The 23970-nt window shown below is 32.0% G+C and overlaps 1 protein-coding gene across 3 annotated transcripts in view; it reads right to left on the bottom strand.

Annotated features, from left to right (window-relative positions):
- SP1173 (major facilitator superfamily domain-containing protein SP1173) overlaps positions 1-23970 on the bottom strand; it is a 90802-nt gene continuing 66832 nt past the window's right edge. For 2 of the 3 annotated variants that reach the window (XM_088258086.1, XM_088258087.1), the window contains exons 4-16: positions 13678-13907; positions 13114-13252; positions 12537-12717; positions 12208-12312; positions 11311-11484; positions 10737-10968; positions 10337-10535; positions 9370-9627; positions 8489-8653; positions 7633-7799; positions 4251-4418; positions 2979-3173; positions 1-591 (exon numbers count right to left, since the gene is read on the bottom strand). In XM_088258086.1, coding sequence (XP_088114212.1) covers positions 500-591; positions 2979-3173; positions 4251-4418; positions 7633-7799; positions 8489-8653; positions 9370-9627; positions 10337-10535; positions 10737-10968; positions 11311-11484; positions 12208-12312; positions 12537-12717; positions 13114-13252; positions 13678-13741 — 2139 coding nt within the window. In that variant the 5' untranslated portion in view covers positions 13742-13907 and the 3' untranslated portion in view covers positions 1-499. Of the gene's footprint in view, positions 592-2978; positions 3174-4250; positions 4419-7632; positions 7800-8488; positions 8654-9369; positions 9628-10336; positions 10536-10736; positions 10969-11310; positions 11485-12207; positions 12313-12536; positions 12718-13113; positions 13253-13677; positions 13908-15760; positions 15836-23970 lie in introns of those variants that run through there. The other variant, XM_088258088.1, reaches the window with a different exon arrangement.

Genomic DNA, 23970 nt, shown 5'->3' with positions numbered 1-23970 from the left:
TTTTTCACAATACATAGACAACTAACAATTGTTTTTTTTTGAGTTGAATAAAAAAAACTATTACACATTCTACAAAATTATTGAAGCATTAAAAATTAAGATTCTTTGTCATTGACATTTGAATTAATTTGTACATAAGACGAACATATTATCACAAACACATTTCAGAAACATAAATCATACCAATGAAAAATACCACTTGGTGTCAAAAAATATAATTAATTAAAATACGTACCATAATATCAATAAAATGAATTGAATAATATTTTGCTAGGCAAGCCTTACTGTAAAAAATATATAGAGATTCAATGATAGTATAATATTCACTAGTAAGAGTACATGCGTAAGTATAAAAAAATATTTTCTTTCCTATAAAATATATTTTTTAAACAGAAATAAATCTCTTCTCTTCTGTGATTAACTTTAAAAAAGAGTGGGGAGTTATTAATGGAAAAATATAAATAGAAGGAAATAGTTTTGTAAACAATTTTAATAATGTCTAATATCTGAATTGACCCTTTCTTCCTCGTTCGTTATGGTAAACTCGCAGAGGTGTGTAGCTGCCATTCGACGCTCCATTTCCGCTCAGTCCTGAAATAAATATATGTTTGATTATTTACTGCTACTTTTATAGAGTTAGTAAACATTTTACTTTACAGGAATATAATGCTAATCATTAAACCTAATTATTGTTGAAAATTAACTTGCTCTCATTAAGTACGCTGTCTGAAAAATTTACATTTTACTGTTATTTTATATGAATTTTTACTTTAGTACCTTCACGTAAAGAAGAGTACCTAATTACTAAGTTAAATTATTGTTCCCTCATCTGTGTCCATATTTCAGTCTGCCCAAAAGTGACAAATGAGAAAAAAAATTGTACTAAAAAAATACATTCCATCATTTTGTTATTTTTTTTGGAAGCTGATGCAAAAATCTATTAAATTATTTGAAAAAAAGTACGGTCAATAGATTAAATCGTACTTTTACAGATTTTTTTTCTCAAAACATTGATAAATTTTAATATTGCGAAAAAACATTCAAAGTTACCTAAAAAAAGGAAAATTTTCATGAGCTATAAACGTAAAGAAAATAATTCAACAAAACATTAAGCAATAAAACTATAGGAAATATATTATTACATCTACAAAAAAGCTCAAAAAATTATATCGTTTTCCATATGATTTTTTTTAATACTTCAAACTCCTATTGATCTTGTTTAAATTAAAATATTTTATAATATCAATAACGATGTGTGAAAAAGATTTTTTTGTCATAGATTTTTTAGAAAGTGTAAGGCGTGTATAAAACAAAAAATATGTTCTTGATTTACTCAAATGTATTGAGAGTAAATTAATGTGTGAAGGAGTAGGTGATTTCACAACTGTCAAAATTATGCTTTGGGCGAAAGTGATTGCAACCCGACAGAAAAATACACATAATAGTTTGAGAAAAGATTGCCAGCTATTACAAAACAAAAACCTAATTGTTTTACTGATAGTGAGGGGGCACACAATGACAAGTTTTTTTTAAATTTAACTTTCAGTTTTCCAGGTGAAAATTATATAATTAAGATTTTGTGCGTACTCTATTTTCGTATAAATGTGTCACATAATATATTGTGCATTTTCGCAGCCATGCAATTTCTTGCTGTGCAGTTGTAAAGTGCTGTAATATAATTGTTTTTTTTTCACTATTAATTTTACCTCTCATTTCAGTTTCCACAGTGCTTGCTTAAATGCATGGAAAAAATAATCACTAATTAATACCAAACAAAACAGTAAGTAACTTCATTTTAGGTTCAGGAGAATTCATCCTGATAGCTGTAGACTGGAGAGGTTTAGCACTTGAAGAATACTGCAAGATTGATAGCTGAAATAACATTATTTTTACAAAATTTATATTTTTGTGGCCTATGAATACCTTTTGATATGAATAATTTCCGGGCGTGGTGACAGCTAAGATGGTCACAAAGCACATTTTTGGGGCTCTGCGACTATATTAACCACCACAGAGACCAGAAATGTTAGGAGGGGTATACCCCTCCTCCTTATAAGGAGTAAATTTTGACTAATGTTATTGTTGGAAAGCGCAAAATTAAGTACATATCAGGCATGCAAGTTATCTATATGGTTCAGTATTTCTGTGGCTCTGTTTATGTGACCAGTCATGTAAAATTTGTCTGACATTGGGATGAACGATTTGATATAATATTACTTGTTTTATGATTGAATTAAATAATTATTTATTTATTTTTCCTGAGATATAATGAATTTGTATTATATAAATTATATTTTTCTCTTAGATTGTTATATGCAATGCCTAAAATTATATTCATTTGTAAAAATTATAAATAGATACTTTATTACAATAAAACACGCAATTGGGTTTTTTCATAACTGACACTGTCATACTGGTATTTTGGATTTTGTTAATTATTCATTGATTAAAACCTGGACTTCTTAAACAGTTACATATTTTATTGCTCTTAAAAATTTTCTGGATTCACCAATAGAGCTGCTGTTCTAAACATAGTCAAGAAGTGCTTAAAACACATACGGCAAAACTCATAATAATGGTATGTATGTATTAGTATTTGTCATGATAATATAAATGTAACAATTGGAGTAGAACCTCCATTTTCGATGTATAATCAAAAAGGATATTTTATTGGTATATAGGTTCTCATGCCAATGTTACATATACTCGTACTTGGATATGATATGTAATTACATATGCACAGAAAATAGTTGTTTTTTATCAAATTAAATTGTAATTTTTTGTTCAAAACTAGTTGTCCTTTTCTTGTTTGCTAAATCATATACTTTTGACACACATAAGTTGTCTTGAGTTAGATTCTTCCAGTTCAATTAACCAAGTCATACAATCCAGATAATCGAAATTTTTAATTGTTATTGATGCAATCTAGAATGCAACCTTTCTCTAGATTCACGAGTTCAGGGGAGGACAAGCCTTACCTTGCATGGCTGTTGCATTGGGTGGTCCAGTGGTGGAAGCTCTGCACCAGGGAGCCAGCAGGAGGTGGTATAGCGCCAGGTACACTGTCCCCAGAACACAGGCGGAGATGGCCATTATCTCGTAGATGGACTGCAGCTTTAGGACTAGGGGGCTCTTCTTCACTGCCAGACCGATCAAGGCTCCGAAACACCGACCTATAAAGTATAGACATATTTATATTTATGTATCTATATAAGAAATAAAACCACAACTATATAACTTATTGTATGTTTATTTATTTGACCAGTGACTGGGTTTGATCAATACTGGCATCACCTTTTGTAAAGTGCAGTTCCACCAAGTAATGTTTGTAAAAAAACTTCAACTTGTCAGGCTATGGTCCCGTGGTTAGTGTCGCGGACTCTTGAGTCAGAGTTTATGAGCTCGAACCCATTCAACCACAATTTGATACCTATTTTTAATAATGAGCTGCTTAGGCTCACAGAAATAGTATGAAATTGATGAATTTTTGTAAATAGTCAAAACACAAATATTTATTTTATAAAAAAAATTGTTTTTTTTTCTGTTAGAGACTGTAATTTTAGTTAAGTGATAATTATAAGTAGAATAAAGAAGCTCAAAATTGTTTAAGTCAACATTAATTATCAAATGTGCATTTATGATAATGCATCCAAATATTTTTTGTTATGCTTCTTTAATAAGTCCAAAATTTGACCAAAAAAAATGTTTTTCATCAGTTAGTTAGTGAATTTAATTTCTTTCTTTTTATGATGGTTGACGAGTTTTGGCAGAACACCAAAATTGATCCAAGAAATAACTTAAATCTATGGGAATGCAACATAATCACTACTCAATATTACAATTGGTTAATACTTTAGTACACATATCGCTCACTCCTTTCAAGAACGTCATAAATCAAAAAACGTGATTTTTCAGGAGAATGTTTTTAAGGTTTAAAAATATAATACAATTTATTAAAAATAAATATCAAGCCACTCATTGAACTTTTTACTGTGCAACAGATCTTTTACAGAAAAATAACTAGTTTCTTTAAAATAAAAATTAAACAATGCCTTTTCTTCAAAATGCAAAAACAACACTTTCTGCCCTGTAGCGGGTAAATGTCAAGTTGAAAATATGCCTCTTTTGCTGGGATATAGTACATTTTTTGGGCATTTCGAAAACATGTATAACTGAAAATTCACAATTTTTGATTTATGACGTTCTTGAAAGGAGTGAGCGATATGTGTAGTTAAAGTAAAAAAAGTTACCTAGACAGAAGTGAGCGATGACGGGCAGTGCTTGTCCTGTGCTGGTGAACTTCCTGGGAACCAGGTGCCTGAAGTAGAGGACTGCGGTGACCCACATGAGGCATAGAGTAAATACTTCGAAGGCCTCACAGAGAAGTACCCACCACGGGTTGTTTAGGATGGCCATAACTGTAAACATACAACATTTGGTTATGAATAAAAAGACAAGACGTTTCTTCTTCTTCTGTTTGGTGTAGGCCTTGTTGCCTGTTTTTAAGATGGATTGGCTTCCTGCGATGTCATTTCCCTGCTGTCAATCCATCTCTTTGGTGGTCTGCCTGGGTTTGGTGGTTGGCTGTGTAGGGCAATGTGGGGGAGTCTGGATGCTTTCATTCTCCTCATATGTGCATACCATTATCTTCTTTGTTGTCTTCCCACCTAACAACATCTTAGATCTCGAATATTTCTCTTATCCTGGTGTTCCTTATTCTATCTCGTAGACTCTTGCCAGATATGCTCCTTAGGGTGTTTGTGCACTACACAGAATTTTACCGTACAACACTTCAGTTAGCGTGATAAAACAATGATTGGCTTGGATTGGCTTGTGCTTTTGTCCATCTTTCTTCGGAACGGTGCTCTTGATCGGTGCGTGAACACGTTGCGCGTATATTCGATCACGCTTGTGTGATCAACTGTCGTGTTCACTTTTATTTTTCGAAACTGAACTAACCGGACGGTAAAATTCCGTGTAATGTACAAGCGGCTTTAGAGTCTTCATTTCTGGCACTCTTAGCGACACAAGACGCTTGCATTGTCTTATTAAAAAAAAAGTACATTACAATCAATAATTGATGCACTAACTTAGCCCTAAAGCGATTTTCTTTTTTAAAACTTTAAAATAACTTTGTTTAAAATCACTGCTGACTAAATTGTAATGTCAAGTGATTTCAAAGCAAAGCTTCATCCACAAGTATCAATTAGTCTTAACATATTTCGGACGGATGTTTTTTATGCCTGCGGACCGCTGGTGATGGAATTCAATAATTGTGTACATATAGTTTCGAACTCAGTAAAGAAGTTGGAACATAATATTAATTTAAAAACATTAAATAATTCCTTCTTCTCTGACTTTGAAATGAGGCCGACGCAGAAGGTAAAAACCCTTCCTGTTCTATCAATCGGCCAAACGGATAGAAATACCTTTCTTGTCAAGTGTGCTAAGGAAGAAGCTGTTTTGTTCAACACCAGTCAACATTATAATAAAGTTATAATAAGTTATAAAGTGATTTTAAACATTATTTTTTAACCCGATGGTTGCCACAGACGAGATATCTCGGCAAATGGCGGAGTGCCCGTATTGCCAGAGACGAGATATCTCGTAAGTACTTTTGATGACGTATTACTCCGCAGTTTTAACTCATATTGACAATCTGTCAAAAACGGAACATACATTGCCATCTGTTGAAGTTCTCACAAAATATTTTATAAAGTTTTTAAATATTTTTAAGTGATTTATCGGTATCACTTTCAGCTGACAGTTGACAGATGTCATTAGGGCTACCACTCAAACTACTTGAAATATTGATTATTTTTATCGATTGTTTTGAACGCCAGGGGTTTTTATTTTGCTCAAATTTTTTGTGTTTTTCTTATTATTTTAAAATATTATTATGAAAATATTTGTTATTACCTTTCGCGTTATATTTACTCCGATTTTATCAGTGTTTTGCTAGTGATATTGGTTTCTTTTCACAACTTTTTAGTAAATAAATTATTTCTTTGTGCTAAGTTCTTTGTTCTTCTTCGTACTAAGTGTTTTACAACTCTTCAAAAAGAATTAATTTCTTTGTTCTAAGTTCTTCTTTCTAGTGAAGTGTTTGTGAGTATAGCTATTTTTGGTATTTATTCTATATAAAAATAACATTTATTATTTATTTACGATATTCCTCTAAAAATGGACCCAGAAGATTTTTTGAGCGAATTATAACAAGATCTTGGAATTACATTAGAGTCGGATGAAAGCGATGTAGAATTGGATGATTTGAGAATTGAGAATTGGGAACAAAACATTTCGAGGGGAGGAGGTTATAAAACCACAATCTGTACAGGATTACAATACAAATATGGGGGCTGTAGATAAATGTGATATGGTATTATCATCTGTCCATTCTTCAAGGAAGACTTTGAGGTGGTACATAAAATTATTTATGCACCTTATGGACCTATCTCTGCTCAACGCGCATATCCTGTACACGGAAAAAACCGGGAAAAGGGTTCCTCTTGCCACCTTTTAATTACAAGTCATAAAGCAGTTAGTGTATACTCATAAAAAAGAACAACCCGGTACTTCTCATGGCAGAAAACGGAAGGCAGAATTTCCATCGCGACTTACAGAAAGACATTTTTTGGAAAAACTACCACGGACCGAAAAAAAATCATCCCCGACTGCGAAGTGTATTGTGTGTACTAGCAAAAAACTAAAAAAAGAGTCTAGTTATAGGTGCAAACAATGCAAGATGGCTCTTTGTGTTATACCATGCTTTGAGAAGTACCACACAATGGAAAATTACTAATTTATCACATTTCTATCTATACTTCATTCTAAGATACCTGATAAATAATAGTTAAGTGTTAATATTAAATTTACTATTTTTTTACATTTCAAACTATATTCTATTGATAAATAATAGTTTTGTGTTAATATTAAATTTAATAAAAACTTGCGTGTGCGACTCAGTGTGACAACCCTGTCTGAGATGAAAATTTGAAACTGGTTTAACTTCAAAAATAAAACTCTAACAATCGATGCGAGATAAAATATTTGGTAAGTAAATTATAATTTAATAAAAACAACAAAAAAAAAATTCTTTAGACAACTTTTTTTTTTCAAAAAAATACTTGGCCTGGTGAGCACTGCGGCGTAATTTATTTGCGGCTATGAAAAGGTTAAGTAATAAAAAAATACTACCTCATAAAAGCTAATTTTTAGTGTATCATTATTTACATAATTTATGAACTGCATTTTTTTTACAAAGGAAATATGGCCTGACATTGGCTGGCTTATGTGATTATTTTATACACTGTGTAACATTCACGATTCTGACTATTATTGAATAACCATGTTATGGATCCTTGGGATCGAAATATGAAACTGCCATCTGTTGAATACTTTATGAATTAAATAGGTTTTCCCTTCTGTCTGCAGGTGAGAATTCTTTCAAATTTATTTTTAGCTATTAGCTAATTCAAATAATATTTTAAGATGCTTAAAATATTATGTATTTGAATTTCCATACTTTTAATTTGGCCAATTGTTATCGATAATTTAATTTATATATTTTATGGTAGTATTTGATGATGATTTATTCAAGTTTAATTAGCGTTGAAATAATCTAATGGTTACCTGTATATTTGAGAATATAGAAAGTGAAGGCAGCAATGAAGACATTGGAGTGGCCGCAATAGTCCACCAGACGTTCAGCTTTCAGTAACACTGGAATAGCCAGCAGAGCACCAACTGACATTGTGAGGCTTAGTATCATGTTATTTCCGTACATTTCCTTCACGGCCCTGTAAAATAATAGGTATTAACATACAAAAATACCGCATTGTAATAATAAGACACTGCCACAATACCTAAATTATCATTATAATGATGTAATGAAGAAATTATGATGTTTTTTTACACGACATTGATTTTAATCATATTTTGGTGTCAATTCTAAAATTAATTTTAAAAAATGTTTCAATTTTTGACACTGAATGGGGGCTTAGAATGAACAGGAGCCAACTGAAACATAACTTTGGTTAGTGAGATTTTTTCTTGTTTTTGTTTTGAGTGAGTACGTTATACAGTAAAACCCCCTATAATGTTGAACCCCGCATTATCAGAGGGAATGTTTTAAGTGGTGAATTTTTAAAATTATATTCTTACATGTTAACCAACGGAAAATACTGAAATGAGGCATTTAAAATTAAAATTCAATTGAAAAACAACTCCCTACAACGTTCCAATTGATAAACGAGGTATCTATCTCAACGTTATAGGTGGGTGTTTACTTTGTTTTATGTTTTGATTTTTTCATTCTTAACGTTCATGAAACTACAATCTAGGTATGGCTTGTGTAACACTAGTTATAATCTTCCTAGTTTAAGTAGATTTAAGTTATTATAATTTCATTCGAATCCTAGGTAAGCACTGTACACCATTATATAATATAATATTTGGATTGCATTATTTATATCTATAAAAATCTTACCAAGGCAGGTAGGTGTTGAGCGCACTCCAGAAAATGCCAAGAACAGTGAGTACGAGCATAACTCCGACAATCTCCAGTCCATAGCGACGCACGGTGTTCATAGGGAGGGCCAATAGCCCTGACTTGGTGTGCCACCACCACTCAGGAGGAGAGAGAGGGATATCTCTGAAAGATGAAAAAAATGCAATAAAAAATATTGTAGAAATAGTCAACACAATAAAGTAGTGTTTTAGAACACAATTGTTTGGGAAATTGGTGCAAGCAAGTTTTTTTCCTCTTTTATGGTTATTGCAAAATTTTAATAACCCTCAGAAAATTAATCCTTTATTATTTTTTCTTAAAGGAACATTTACATAAGTTTTAAAAGTAGTTATATACAAAAAGTTATAGTGTTAGAAAATATGTATGTCAATTTATATGGTTCTGTATGAAACCGCAAAATGATACCAGTAGACTGCCAACATCAGGTATTATTTCCATTGACTGTCAACTGGTGTAGGCATTAGTAAGTAATAGTAGATATTTGCAAACATAGTTTTGAGGAAGTTTAGTGTTTTTTAGTAGTTTTTTATTTATTACTAGACATCTACAAATGTTTATTTATTACAAAACAACAAACATCTACCAAGCTAAAACAATAAACATCGCTGCGATTTTTCAATGTTTTGTAATTTTTAAATTCCGCGCCAAAACTTCTAGTGTTGGCACATACCAGAAAGAATTTTTCAGGACTTAAACTCTTTCTGCTTCTCACTAACATTCTTGAATATTCAGTTGGTCTCGTTGTGGTTGTGCGGAGTTTCGCAAATTAACATATTGGGTTTTAGAAAATAGATGAATAATATACAGTATTTATTTATAACATTTTCATTCAAACCTACTTGGCAAACACCATGATAACGGCAGCTATGAAGAACAATATAACTGCCGATACGATGGGAACAACATAGGCCGGAGAAGAGTCTTCGAATTGCAGATTGATCAACCCAACCAAGGGAGGGATGAGGGTGATTCCGATAGCTCCACATACGAGCTGGTGACCCACGTCTCCGCGTCCCACAGAGGTCTCTCGGGTGGCAATCACGCATGCCGTACATAGCAGGCAGAGGGCTGCGGTGGTGAATATGTCTCCCAGAGATCTGGAAACGATAAACATTGATTGATCAATATTGTTAATGAAACCGTCATCATGAAAGAACGTTCATTTTTATTTAATATGGTAAAAAATAGGTTTTTTTTTAAAATAACTTTAATTCATTTTCTATACATTTCTAATATTACAAACATAAAATTAATAACACAGTTCTCTTCAATAAAACTTGTGCTTGGAGAGGGACTTACACTTATTATTTATTGTTTATGTTTGTTGGTAATATGTTTAATTTATTTTTATTTTTATATTTTTTTGTGTTTTTTCTTTCTTAGATTACACATATATAATTCATAAAATTAATTTTTTAGCATTTCACTGTCTTCATTTTTTTTTATATCTTTCATTCATTCAAACCCTTATCCGCACCCCAATGGTGCATAGGGCACTGCATCATATAAATGCAGTGTTATCTTAATTGTTAACACATGAAGGAAAGGTGATCAGCCTTCCGAATCCGGTAACAGTCCAAGGTAATATTGAATAAATATAAGTGTGAAAAAATCACTTATACCCCCCTGGAAATCGAACCTGGGACCTCCAGTACGGTAGCCGAGCGTGCTGACTATTACACTACGGAGGCCGACGTATATATCTTTAGGAAGATTAAATAAAATCAATGCTTTGGTTTCAACCAACAGCAAGTTACTTATCAATTTTAGTTAGTTTAATTTTAATTCTGTTCAAAATGTACGCACCTTAATATCAAGTACATCCAAAAGCTAAAAGAAGGATCTCCGATAAACAACTTGCACTGAGACTCAGCAAGGACACTATCAGGTGAATCGTATGGATCCTCGACATTGCATTGGATAACAGGGTTACATGTTCCGTTCTCTTCTTGGGCAGCCATCCATGTAACTTGATTTGGAGGTACCAGGCACTGGAAGTTTCCTCCTGAAAAAAGTAAAGTTTTTATATAAATATGATTTATTTATGAAGTCTAAAATTATTAAACTCCCATACTACTCTAAATTTATTTTTTCAACACAAAGTTTTGTCCACTAATGTGACAAGTAAAGATAATCGATAAATACAGAATATTGTGAGAAAATAAAGTATGATTTTTTATGTGTAAGAATTAATTTCATAACATACCCATGGGGTATTTGCACCAGATGGTTCCATTTTCTGGTTCCTGCTCCTCATCCGTGCTACGGTCTTCATTTATAGCAGACAGTAAATTGGCTTCTATCTTCAAGATCTTGGTGTCTTCTGTGAAGGCTTCACACAATGTCGGGTGGATCTTGGTGCTGTAGCAGAGGTGCGGAGGCTCAACATTCGGGGGGTAGATTGAGTCACGTCGACGTCGGGAATCATCCCCGTCATCCTGAACAAACATTGGTGTAAGCATAATTTTGTATACTGCAAATCAGAGCTACAGTAGAACCTCGAGTTATAAAGGAAAACCCCAGTATAAAAATGTCTCAGTCTGTGAATAGAAATTCGGGCTATAAACATTGTTTCATTTCATGTCATAAATTATTCCTTTTCATTGTTTTATTTAGGTTTGTATCATAAATTATTGTTGTTAAAAACTGTTTTTTTTGGGATATTCGTTTTACACTGTATCTTAAGAGAAAATATGTTTAATGGAACAAATTAATTTTGTAACCCGACATCTATAAAGGCGAATAAGCTACATATATATGAATATTATGAAATATCTTACTTTGATTGTAGCTTCGGGTTCAACATCCAAGTCTGTCTCTTTTTCATTGTCATAACTGCCGTAATCTGCTTCTTCCGGGCTCTCCGAAGTAGAGGCAGATTCCAGAAACAAAGGTCGGGCTATTGGAGGCTTCTCGCAGGCATATTGGCAGTCAGACAGGAGTAGTGAACCAATCTAATAAATGTAACAGATCTACATAAGCAAATAAAAAAGGGGCATATTTTGATTAATTTTGACAATTTTTATTTAAAAGAGGAAACAATTTAAAAAATATGCATAATTGTATCTCAGAGAAAGTAACTTGCCTATTACCGACACAAACCCTCGGTTGTTGTGTCCACTGCTCTTGCTCTTCCGAAGTAGGCAATTACTTCTATTCAGAGGTTTATTATTCTATTAGGATTCTATTATTATTATTCTATTAGGCTTCTATTATTATTTCATATTATTTTAATGATTCCCCTATTAAGAAAAAATGTTGTACATAAAATGTTTATCATTTTCAACCATTGTTATTTTTTTAATATGTATTTTTAATATTGCAAAGACTGGACTTAAAAGCTGCATTTAGCCCCTAGGGGTGAAACATCAAGATATATATGTATTAGATGTCTCAAGAGAGACGAAGTGTAAAGATATTTATTACAAAAAATTCTCAATAGATGGCAGTCTCAATATGAAAGTGGTATTTATGTAGTACATACTTTAAGTATACATACAACTTCCAAGATTTTAAATAATATGGATGTTCCATAATGGGCAGAATTGTGAAGTTAACAATGTTGAGCTTAAAGTAATCACTCGAGTCAGGTAATACCAGGTCGATCCTGTGAATGCCTAGAATTCTATATTCCCTTCTTATACAAAGATATTTTGTGTTTTCTATTGATAGCATACCTTTTCATTGCTCCAATGGTTACATGTTTTTTCTTCTGTGCACATTTCTTGGTAAACTGTTGCACCGTTGGCATCGCACATAAAACTGACAGATGGTCTTCGAGGCTGCAAATAGAAAAATATTTACTAGTGCATTATATTAAATGTTGATGTCATTTTCTTGGTTATAATGCCATAATAAATTTTGCTGAATTATATGATCTGATATTTGTGGAAGCATAGAATATAGCATCTGCTTTTGTTTAGAAACCAAGTATTTTATATTTAAGTTGCCAGAACAAGGGATGATGAGGGATAGCATAAACCACTTAAAACAAATATTTATTTACCTCTAATGACTCCGCATATGGAACTGCCATGAGTAAGCCATAGAACAATGCAGCACAGAGTAAACACACTGCGATCATGAATCTAAGGACGCCATTATTGCTGGATTGAATTATGCTTGCATTTGGGTTGTCAGATTTTCCATTTGCAATTGTAGTATCACACCCACGACCAACAGAAAGTCTGAGAAAATAAAAATTAAATATATTGCATTTTTGATAAATATCCTCTAAAATTCTATTGAACAACAAATATTTCATTACTTGTGTGGTGTAGGCACAAGATTCAATTCAATGGAATAAGTATTCTACATCAGGCAACACCAGAAAACTGTACAAATTCACCTATAAATATAATTAATCAAATAATCTGATAAACAGGTAATCCATCGCATACAATTTGTACCACAAACAAAGGAAGTGGCGGGTTCCTTCGTTTGATTACTCTGGAAGCCATTGATGTAGCAATCACAGATTTTATAAGAAGTGTGATTGTGAATGATATATACAACAAGCCTCTACTTGTGAACTTTCCAATACATAAAAGTGGTGACAGTATGTAAAATATTTGATATATTACTTGTCAGCCAAGGGTCCGAATATGAGTGGTCCGAGAATAGCAAGGAATGACGCTACTATGGAAATAATGCGAGCATCATCAAATGTAAGTCCTACAGCTTTGATGTGGGCTGTCATGAAGGGGAATAGGCAGCCGATTCCTGGAAATAATAAAACATAAAAATTTAAAAAATGTATTAAATTAATCAGAAAAGACAAAGAAATAAATAGCTCTTGAATTCATAATTTCAAAATTTTGTTGAAATGTTGGTCCTTTCATACGACAATTTTTCATACAAAATTCGACAGTTCATATAATTTTCGAAATCTCAAGTAAAAATCATAAATATTCAAGTCATTCTAGCTGATCAGCCCCCCGCTTCAAGTACCAGTCTAAGGTATTGAATAAATATTAGAGTGAAAAAATATTTGTTTGAACCCCCCCCCTGGGGTCGAACCCGGGACCTCCAGTACGGTAGCAGAGCGTGCTTACCGTTACACTACGGAGGCAGACAAAAGGCGGAAAATCTACAATCCAAAAAATATAAATATGTATATAAAATATTTTTAAAAAATATATACAAACCGGCAAAAAATGTGAAAAGGACCCATTTTAGCCCTATAAGATTCTTGTTGAAGAACTGCCTCATTTTGAATTAGGTTTTGCTCTCTTCATCGAAATATAAACCCTCGAATTTGGCTTCTCTGGGGCAGTGCAGAACCAGCAGAAAGGCGATGAAAGGATGATGATAGATAAGTTTAAAGGCTCCTTACGCTATCTCCCCATTCTGCATGAGTAGGTACTTCTAGTTTTATCTGAAACAAATTTATATTTTTATTAGTGACAACATTAAAAGAGTATTACAAACATAATTTCAGTACCAACCTACTAATTCATTATAATACATAGCTAGGTAGAATATAGCAACACAGCAATTTATTATTTAAAAAAAAGTTTTTTTGATAGTGACAACATTGAAAATTTTAAATAGGCAGGTACTGTACTGATAGGTGAAGTACTATAGAAAAATATATTAGGCCATTAGAAAATTGTTGCTATTCTTTAGTAAAATGAGAAGCGCAGTACTTATGAACATAAATTGTATGTATTGTAATTAATTTATGAGTTTCTTCGTATCTTCCAGAAATGGTGTAAATGGCAGTCCACTTCAATCGATTCAGTGTAATTTTTGTCAATCTACGGAAATATAATATACCATAATAGTTTTTAAAGCTTTTTTGGTACTTTTATTCTTTAAACTTTAATTAAACATTATTATCCTTTTTTAAATACCTGCCTAAAATATTTTTACTGCGCTGTAATTAAGTGCTGAACATTTTTACCGAAATGCTCATAAATAACACATATATAATTTATGATATAATCAAATAAAAAGGAATGCCGCTCTCCTTTTGAGACCGAGATACAAGAATAAGAAAGGAGAATTTAACAAAAAATGTTGGAAACAAGGCGGGTTGGATGTTGGATGCTGTTTAATTCAGCAGCTCTCCGTCAGGTTGGTTGGAATTAATGAGGCCTAAAAACTGGAGGAATATAAATGTATTTTAAGTACTTATTTCTCCATTCAGCTCCTGAGCTGGTTTAACCAGTATTTCAGCAAATATACTCTGATACAGAAAATACAAAAAAAAACAATGCCCGAAGTTCCTGAATTGCCGAATTGAATATTCAATTATTATTACGAATTAAGTTTGCATTCTATCGAGTTTGATGGCTGGTATTCACACAAATGAATGGCGGAGAAGTATATATATTATATATATGTTAAAGCCTTACTCACAAACACAGAATTTAATAAGCGGCTGGCTGCGGAGAGGCCACACGTCTATTCACGCCCGATTTTTTTTAGAAAATACATAAATGGGAATTTTTTTGATCAATCAATTACGTCAAATGTTACCTGGATTAAGGGAATATTAAGTTGCGACTTAACGAATACTGGGCCTTAAGTAGGATGGCACTGCTTTTGTGCTTACAATAATGGAATGTTAGGAAATTACAAAAAAAATTCCAGAAGTTGAATGACGGGTGCGGCTCGCGACATGCTACTGCAAAAATAACGACACGTTCATAAAACACTCATTACCTATATGTACCAACTGATACACCTACCCTATAAGACTGCGACGAAGAGACGCACATTTTTTATCGTGTGCGCTTTTCGAACACAAACGTGACGGAATCCAAAGGACAGTCGCCTCTTTGGACAAATAGATTAACCCTCAATACTCTTTTCCACTGTTTCCCAAAGTGTGCGACTTTATCGCTTCGCTGGAGGCACTGAAAAACAACTGATAGTAAGGCAACAGACGACGCGACGCTGTTGCTGATGTTCTTAGGTCCCACCAACGATAAAATCAAAGCAAACAGCGCTATAAAAGGTATTTAGAGTTTGCAGTACTGATTTTTTAAAATTTCCTAGTTCGTCACAAGACATATTTATCGCAAGATTTTAGCGTTTGGCTTTCTTGCTGGAGGTCTCAGGTTCGATTCCCAAGGAGTTCAAAACAAATATAAGTGATTTTTTATTATAATTTTTATTTAATATCACCCTGGACTGGTCCAAATTTGACTTGACCTGAAGTGCAAAACTGATCAACTCGATAATGAGTGATCGAGATAACACTGCGTGCAGTGCCCTACTCACCATTGCATCCAGATGTCGTGTCGGTTAGAAGTAGAAAGGAGGCAAGAAGGCGCCGAGTCAAAAACACTTGAGACCTACCACAAAAAATTGGCCTAAACAATAAATTTATCATTTTCAAAAAGGTTTTAAAACCATTACTATAAATAACATTTTAAAAAATGTTTTAAAATTAATGATATGACGAGTCCCCCGCTATACTGTATCGTAAGAATTGTTTTATTGATATTTTTTCTTAATTCATAATTCCATGTTTTAGCTTGTATCTCATTAAGCTCTGAAAAATTCCAAAAAGTAATGCTTTAATGACGAAATTAAATCGATAGTATAAAATGTATCTTAAAAAAATAAGAAACCGAAAATATAAAACCTAGTGACAGTCCTCTTGTAAAGTATATTATTAGATACATACATTTTTTTTAAATTTGTATTCACTATTTTTTTAAAGTAAAAAAAATTAAAGTAATTATTTAATCCTGCGTTCAAACGTTCGGAGAACGTGTTGTATTTCTTTCAGCATTTTATAATAGAAATGAGATAAGATCTGGAGAAATCATAGTTGTTCCTGGTGGAACACAAAGGAATGCACCTAATTGCCGTACCATTGTTTTCTTGAAACAAGTTATATGACTTTAATAATACCTGTGTAGTTGGACTCGAGAGGTAGGCAAGTGCGACGGTTCTTGACCTCCAATAATTTTGAAAAAAACATATTTTACTAAATACTTCATATGTCACTTCAAATGTGTTCATTTATTTGTAACTAGAAACCTCAAATTTCATTTTTAATTTCGGTTTGAGAATAATCACGGTAAAAATACAAATAAAAAATAACTTTTTAAACACACTTTTTTACACTTAAAACAAATTTCAGTTTATTCATTTAAAAAAAAAACACAATGTGAAGATTAAAAACGGTTTTGAGAACAGTAGATATTTTTTATACACTTTTGTAATCAAATGGTTCTAGGGCAAAAGTGGTAGCTAGGTTATGTATACATGTATATTTATAAATAATAATAATAATAAAACCCTTATCCGCACCCCAATGGTGCATAGGGCACATAACACTGCGTCATATAAACGCAGTGTTATCTTGATCGTTTACACATGAAAGAAAGGTGATCAGCCCTCCGCTTCAGGTACCAGTCCAGGGTAATATTGAATAAATATGACAGTGAAAAAATCACTAATATTTATTTTACCCCCCTTGGGAATCGAACCCGGGACCTCGTAGCCGAGCGTGCTGACCATTACACTACGGAGGTGGACAAAAATAAATACACGAATAAAAGCTTTTTAAGAATTCCGTTTTACGGAATATTATGGGTATTCTTACTTTTCTGATGGATTTTGTATTGGATCATATTTTCCATCTAACCAATAAAAAAGTAAATAAATAGTAAAAAATAAATAAGCAAAAAAATAACAAACCGTAATAAGAAGTATGTTTAACGATATGTCAGGTCAAAACCATGACAGATGTTCAGTGGCGTGCACAGAGTTTTTAATCAGTGTAGGCAGTAGGGTAGGGTAAGGATAGGGCATAGTAGGCACTGGTCGTTTTTTAATATGGAATGCGAGTAAACCAGGGTAGGCACTGCTTTTCTACATACAGTATATGTATATTATAGATTGCGCGCCTCTGCAGATTTGTTAGGTGAGTATATTTTACACACATTATTAATACTTGGTAGATAGTTACTTGTACTTTAAATAGTTTAGTTGATTGTCTTTAAATTTTTAATGAAATGTAACGATTGATGTTGCGTTTGTTTTGATTTTTTTGGCACACGGGTCCTAGGCGCAGTCTATTTTCTTGAGTATATGATGACTCTAACATGAAGGTAGGATAAAGGTGGCAAATCCTTACCACCTATTTATTACCAGACTAATGTAGTTTTTGTATTGTATATTTAAGCGAAAATTAGTAACTGTCAGTGGACAAAAATACAGGGAATAAGCGAGAAAAATTACTAAATAAAATTAAAAATTCTTTAAAATAGTATACGTATATAATATCAAACCAGATTGTTAAGAAGATCTAAACTAAACTAACTTACCATCACGCCGCTTCCCCGGCAGAGAGAATAGAACGTCACACCACTCTGTCTTTGCAAACATTCTTCGCCTCTTCCACGTTCATGCATCTCCTCATACATTATTACGACTCCTAACCAAACCACTTTCATGTATTTGGCAAACCTGATCGTGCCATGTTTTTCTCGGTCTTCCTCTGCTCTTTTTCCTAATAACATTCGCCTCATAAATTTGTTTTACCGTTCTTTCCTCATTCATTCGTTCTGTTCAAACCATCTCAACACACCTTTCTTAATTTTATTGATAATGCTTATTTCAGCTTTGCATTTGCTAATTTACTAGAAAGTTAGGGCACTATTGCAATGGTCCTCTCATAAGTTCTAAGAGTAGTTTAACACCAAAAATCATTTACCCATTAAATACTTACGTAATTGTATACAATTTACCGTACCTAACTCAAAACCGTTTAATTTATTAGATAAATTTAAATGTAATCGATAACAGAATCACGTACCAACGATCGAATCGAATCTTTATTACCATCGGATTGAATGATGTACGAGTATGTATGTTATTATGAGCTTAGAGCCATTATCTTGTGGTCTAGTTTGTTGATGTTATTTCATTATTGTAACGAGTAGAACATTTCCATGTGGTGAGTGGCGAGTGGAGATGGGCATTAGTGTTATAATGATATGGAACTCAACGTTGATTTTTTACTAACAAATTCATTAATGGCCCACGTGGCGAGTTGGATATATTACATACTACATATCGCTCACTCCTTTCAAGAACGTCATAAATCAAAATACTTGATTTTTCAGGAGATCGTTTTTAAAGTTTAAAAATATAATACAATGTATTAAAAATAAATATCAAGCCACTTATTGAACTTTTTACTGTGCAACAGACCTTTTTAGGTAAAATCTGAAGGTGTTTTCTCCATTTGAAAAATATTTATAATATTGAAAAAAAAAATTAACAATACATTTTCTTCAAAATGCAAAAACAACACTTTCTGCCCTGTAGCGGGTAAATATTAAGTTGAAAATATGCTGCTTTTGCTGGGATATAGTACATTTTTTGGGCATTCCGAAAATATGCATAACTGAAAATTGACGAATTTTGATTTATGACGTTCTTGAAAGGAGTGAGCGATATGTGTAATACAACGTAATATAGTGCAATGTAAATTGTAAATGTATTTGACTTTAGAGTGTCATAAAACAGAACAGTCCCGTATTAGGAACACAATTAAAAATGAATCAAAATACTGTGAAAGGCAAAAAAAAAAACATTTGCTGCATTTCGATTTCATAATTACGACGGTTCACAATTTTATATTCTCAATATTATTAATATTTAAAGTACTCACATTGTGGGTTAGTCATTTTTACTATTATATTTTTTTACAAAAAATATTAGTACTTAACCACTCATCGAGATTTTTTGTCTACCGGTTTTGAGATGTACCCGTCTCTTCTTCAGGACAATGGTTTGCATGCTGTTGTAGTGATTGCCTTAACGAAGAGATGGGTACGTCTCAAAACCGAAAGACAAAAAATCTCGGCGAGTAGTTATATACATTTTAGTTTAAATAGGAATTTACCAAATTTTCCAGGCTCGGACAAAATATTATTATAATTAGGTAACGAGTGTGTATCTAAAAATAATTTCAAAAGATCATTCCGTGTATTAAAAATAGCTTTAAAGTTTAAACCGAAACGGAGTCTCTTGGAAATTTAGCAGGGCAAAAATATAAGACACCAAAAGATCAAAAAAGTATTTTCATCGAACATTATACTAAGTTAACTAAGTATTAACTAGTGCCGTCGTAAGCAGCGTCGGCGTCGTCACGTAAGTATTAAAAAGCCGGCTGTCACTTTCTTAGGATGTGGAAACAGTAGGTGTGAGGTCACGAAAATAGCGTTTCTTGGTGTCAGATTTTATCGATTATCTCAGTAACCGCTAAACTAATTTGCACAAATAGGATATGATATTATAGGTTTTTAAACGCTCAATAAAACTTCTGAAAGTATTTGATTTGATTTGTATATTTGAAAAGTTATTTACAAACGAATAAGGATTTATTTTATTCTTTTTAAATTCTAAATAAAAACAAATAAATGTAGAGAATTAAATTTATAACTAGAAAAATTAATTCAAATAATATCTTTCTTGGCAAATATCGTCAATTTGATTAAGATAGTTTTGTTAAAGTAAATCATATCAAAATTAATATAAGCATGATCTGAAAATTTAAATATTTTGGAGGCATCAAAATTACTCCAAGAATCGATATTTACGATATTTTACAGGAAAAGGGGTCGATACAATACAGTTATTTGCCACCCTAAAATTAGTATTTTTTAATGATGCTTCAATGATTTTTTGATGATTGCTTCCTCCTCAATTGAATTACAGAATATTAAACGAAATTATTTTCAAATATAAAATAAAACAATAAAAATTCCCACGTATTCTTTAAATCGTAACGTAATTGAAAAAAAATACATATAAATCTTTTTGAAAACAAACGACTGTTAATTACAATATATCAAATAAAAACGTTGCATCCAGAAGTAAGAATTCTTTAGCAATATGAAATTCTCTTAATTTTAATTTCATTTATTTTGTGCTATAACTAGCAGAAAAAAATAACTGAAATAGTTACTTATCATTCATTGTTCACATACCACAAAGTTACCAATGCTTTTAATACACAAAATATTTAACAGTTACTATCAGAAAGCCTGTAACCGAAAGTCTACCCTAACCGATTTACCTTTTCGTTTTCGTGTGACGGTTATCACGTGAACACTGAAGCATTCCGGTACTGTAATATTATGCATATTTAATTTAGGTACATTCCACATGCCTACATACATTATGCTTAGTATCAATATAAATATGTGAGCGACCGGTTATAGCGGTGCCTTTGAAAATAATTCTTGTACGATTTTTAATTCGTATAAGAGAATCAAATATAAATAACATATCAATTTAAAAATTCTAAGTTAAGTTGTTAAATTTTGCTAATTATTATTACGTAGTTTGCACCTAATCATTTTAACACGAGCTGCCATATACTCAATTTTTTGAATATTGATTTTATAATCATGTTGAATGCATCGAAACGCTGGACACAATATAGAATAATATTTTGTCATTTTTACCGATTACACTATAAATTAAAAAATATATATATGAATATCATTTTTATAAGATTTTTTGCTTCTAATTAAAAGAAACTACAAAGCAGGTATAATGTTAGTACATCTTAAAAATTATTTGAAAAAATTTACATGATTACAAAAAAACACCTTTTAATGATAGTAAACAGTCGTTACCAAAAAAAACACTATAAAATAGTTGTAGATCCTAGTAAAGAGTACTGGGCATGTTTCGAAATGGTCGTTATGGTCGTAAGAAGACAATAAATTGAAAAATTATCATTTAGATGCTGTTAAGCCTAAATACGTCCAAGATTAACTCAAAAAGCCCTTTACAAAAAATATTAAATATATTTTTGTTTAACATACGAGAAAAGTATTATTGATTAAATATTCGTTCAATTAACCTAAAAATAATGCCATGTAATGGAGATCGGACCAAAGAAGAGGACAAAAAATAAAATTTCAATGTATTTTTTAAAGTACCCAAGTTTAAAATTGAGGTATTCTAGGGTTTATGCGTTGATCTTCAGGGGTTAACATATTTTTATTTGTATTTTGCTATGACCCGCCGTCTTGCTAGAGTTCATATCGATGCGTGTTTTGTAAACTAAATATCCGATATTAATCTTTACCGGAGGATTTCCAGCAAGAAGGTATGGTTACCGACTGTTTTCTTCGTCGATAGCCCTCTAGTTCCTGGCACGGAAATAGTATCGTAACTTACTGCGAAAACTTTGTTTATCTCTTACAATACGCTAATTTTGCTATCGGCCACAAATCTAAGCTATTCTAGTAAACTAACACACTAACTGCCTAAGGTCAGGGCCGATGTTTAAGCAACATTTAGGTAAACGCGTAACCATCTCCGATGCTCCATTTATCATGACATTACATTAAATTTAGGTAGTTATGATCTTTAGCGACATAAGCACTCACGCGACTCATAGCACATGCTACGCACTCTTGATAGTCATGAAACACAAAACGGAGTACCTACCTATCTAATACGGACGATATGATTATCTTGTTGAAGTTTTCGAACGAATCAAAGAATGTTTGCACATTATCTCGGTAGTGTAAAGGCAAAGGGGTATATCTGTCTCAGACCAAATTTTACAGGAGAGCAAAAACAAACTTGTGAAATTAAATAATTAATTTGTTTTATGTATTTTTATATGTACATATCTTAATAAAACTAAATAAGTATTGCGACTATAGCTATATCCTTTTGCCAGATTATGGAATACATTATTTTAGACATTTTGTGGAACAAACGTAGAAAATGAAAAATTTGACAGATATACATACCCCTTTGGCATTACACTACCGATCAATGGTAAAAACCTAGTACCACATTTTACCGACTTGTCGCCAAATAAGGACTACGGTAATATCAAAGAAGACCATAAATACGTACGGTTTATTTTCACACACATTCGTTAATAACCGGTAAGAAAATATTTTAATAACCGGTACCAAATATTTATTTGATTTTTTAACAACCGACTGGATATCAGCCCTGGTTAAGAAATTCCTATTCTAAATATAATATGTGGGGAAAGGTTATGTAGATATAAATAATGCGTTATTTATTATTTCCTAATAGTTAGGTAGGAAAACAAGGCACGCCCATGGCATTAGAGCTTTATGTCATAATACTATATAACTTATATTGTATATTACATATGTAGTATCATGTAGAGTATAGATTCGGTCTCAATGACCTCGATGCCTGAAGGCCTGACGTAATGTATGTAAATTCAGTAATATCTATGGAGAATCGCCTGGGATGAATTCTATGTAGATTATCACCCATTGATCCGGAAACAATAGCTTTCTAATTACATCCGTGATACATATATTATAGGTGCGATGGATGAATACATATTATAGGACCCCTAGTTACAGGGTATGACAAACAAAAATCTGGCCGCATTAATGATTATGTAACAAATTGACGCAAAATTTCATAATGTATAAAGTCTTAAAAATGTAAGATGAGATGCCTGAATATATGAAGAATGAAAAGAGAACGGATGAATTTAAAAGTAAATAATATTTTTTTATGAGAAGATGTAAATAAATATGATGTTAATTTAAGTGTAAATAATAGTTTGTATTAGTATACATTTAGTAATGTAATATAAGCTAACTTGAGAAATAAAAATAAAATAATAAAAATAAGTTTATCATCATTGGTACATTTTACATAAATACATGTTTAACCCCCATATTCTCAAATCCTGTTACGAATTTGACCTTGTAACGAAAAGTCCATTGAAAAAATAGATCTCTGTATCCTACCCTCATCCAGGTTAAATTATATTTTTTCTATAAAATTACCTTGACTTTGTACGTCATGAGCTTTTATACATAAAAACGCAACCCAGATCGTTATATTGAATGAAATTTCCAAAAAGGTGCAGATCAAAATAAATTACACAACACGTAATTACGATTGTTTTAAAGTAGGTAACAAAATGAATTAAGTTTATTACAGATATAAAATTTGACCTTAAAATTTAATATCGCCGGTTCGGGGAGCTGCCGCAACTCCCTTACCGTTTGTAATATATTTTTAATGGTTCGATAATGTCTCATGCATAGTATTTCAAAATAATTTTATTTAACGGGCATCCTATATAACGTTTACTTTTAGCCTATAAATAATTATAAAAATCACTATTAAAATATTACACTTTTAAGTTCTCGTTAAAATCAAGCCATAAATAACTTCTGAAAGTGTGATAATTTTTTATATACATACTATGTAGAAATGTAGATCATTATTTTTGTACATGCTCTAGTCATTTAACCGCATTATGTCAGTCGGTCTTGAGTGAATCAAATGGTTTTTATAGGGTGCATGGATCATTAAAAACTACAAATATAAATCAGAACAAAATTTTCTGAAAACGCGTCGAAATACAAAACGCAAAATGATTTATATCCATAAAATCTGCAATTCATTTGAGTGCTGAAAAATCAGTCAGTCAA

This window comes from Brachycentrus maculatus, unplaced genomic scaffold (genome assembly GCF_059751285.1).
Source record: "Brachycentrus maculatus isolate JH-2025_06_01 unplaced genomic scaffold, ASM5975128v1 h1tg000090l, whole genome shotgun sequence".
Lineage (NCBI taxonomy): Eukaryota > Metazoa > Arthropoda > Insecta > Trichoptera > Brachycentridae > Brachycentrus > Brachycentrus maculatus.
This window is presented reverse-complemented; position numbering and strand designations above follow the sequence as displayed.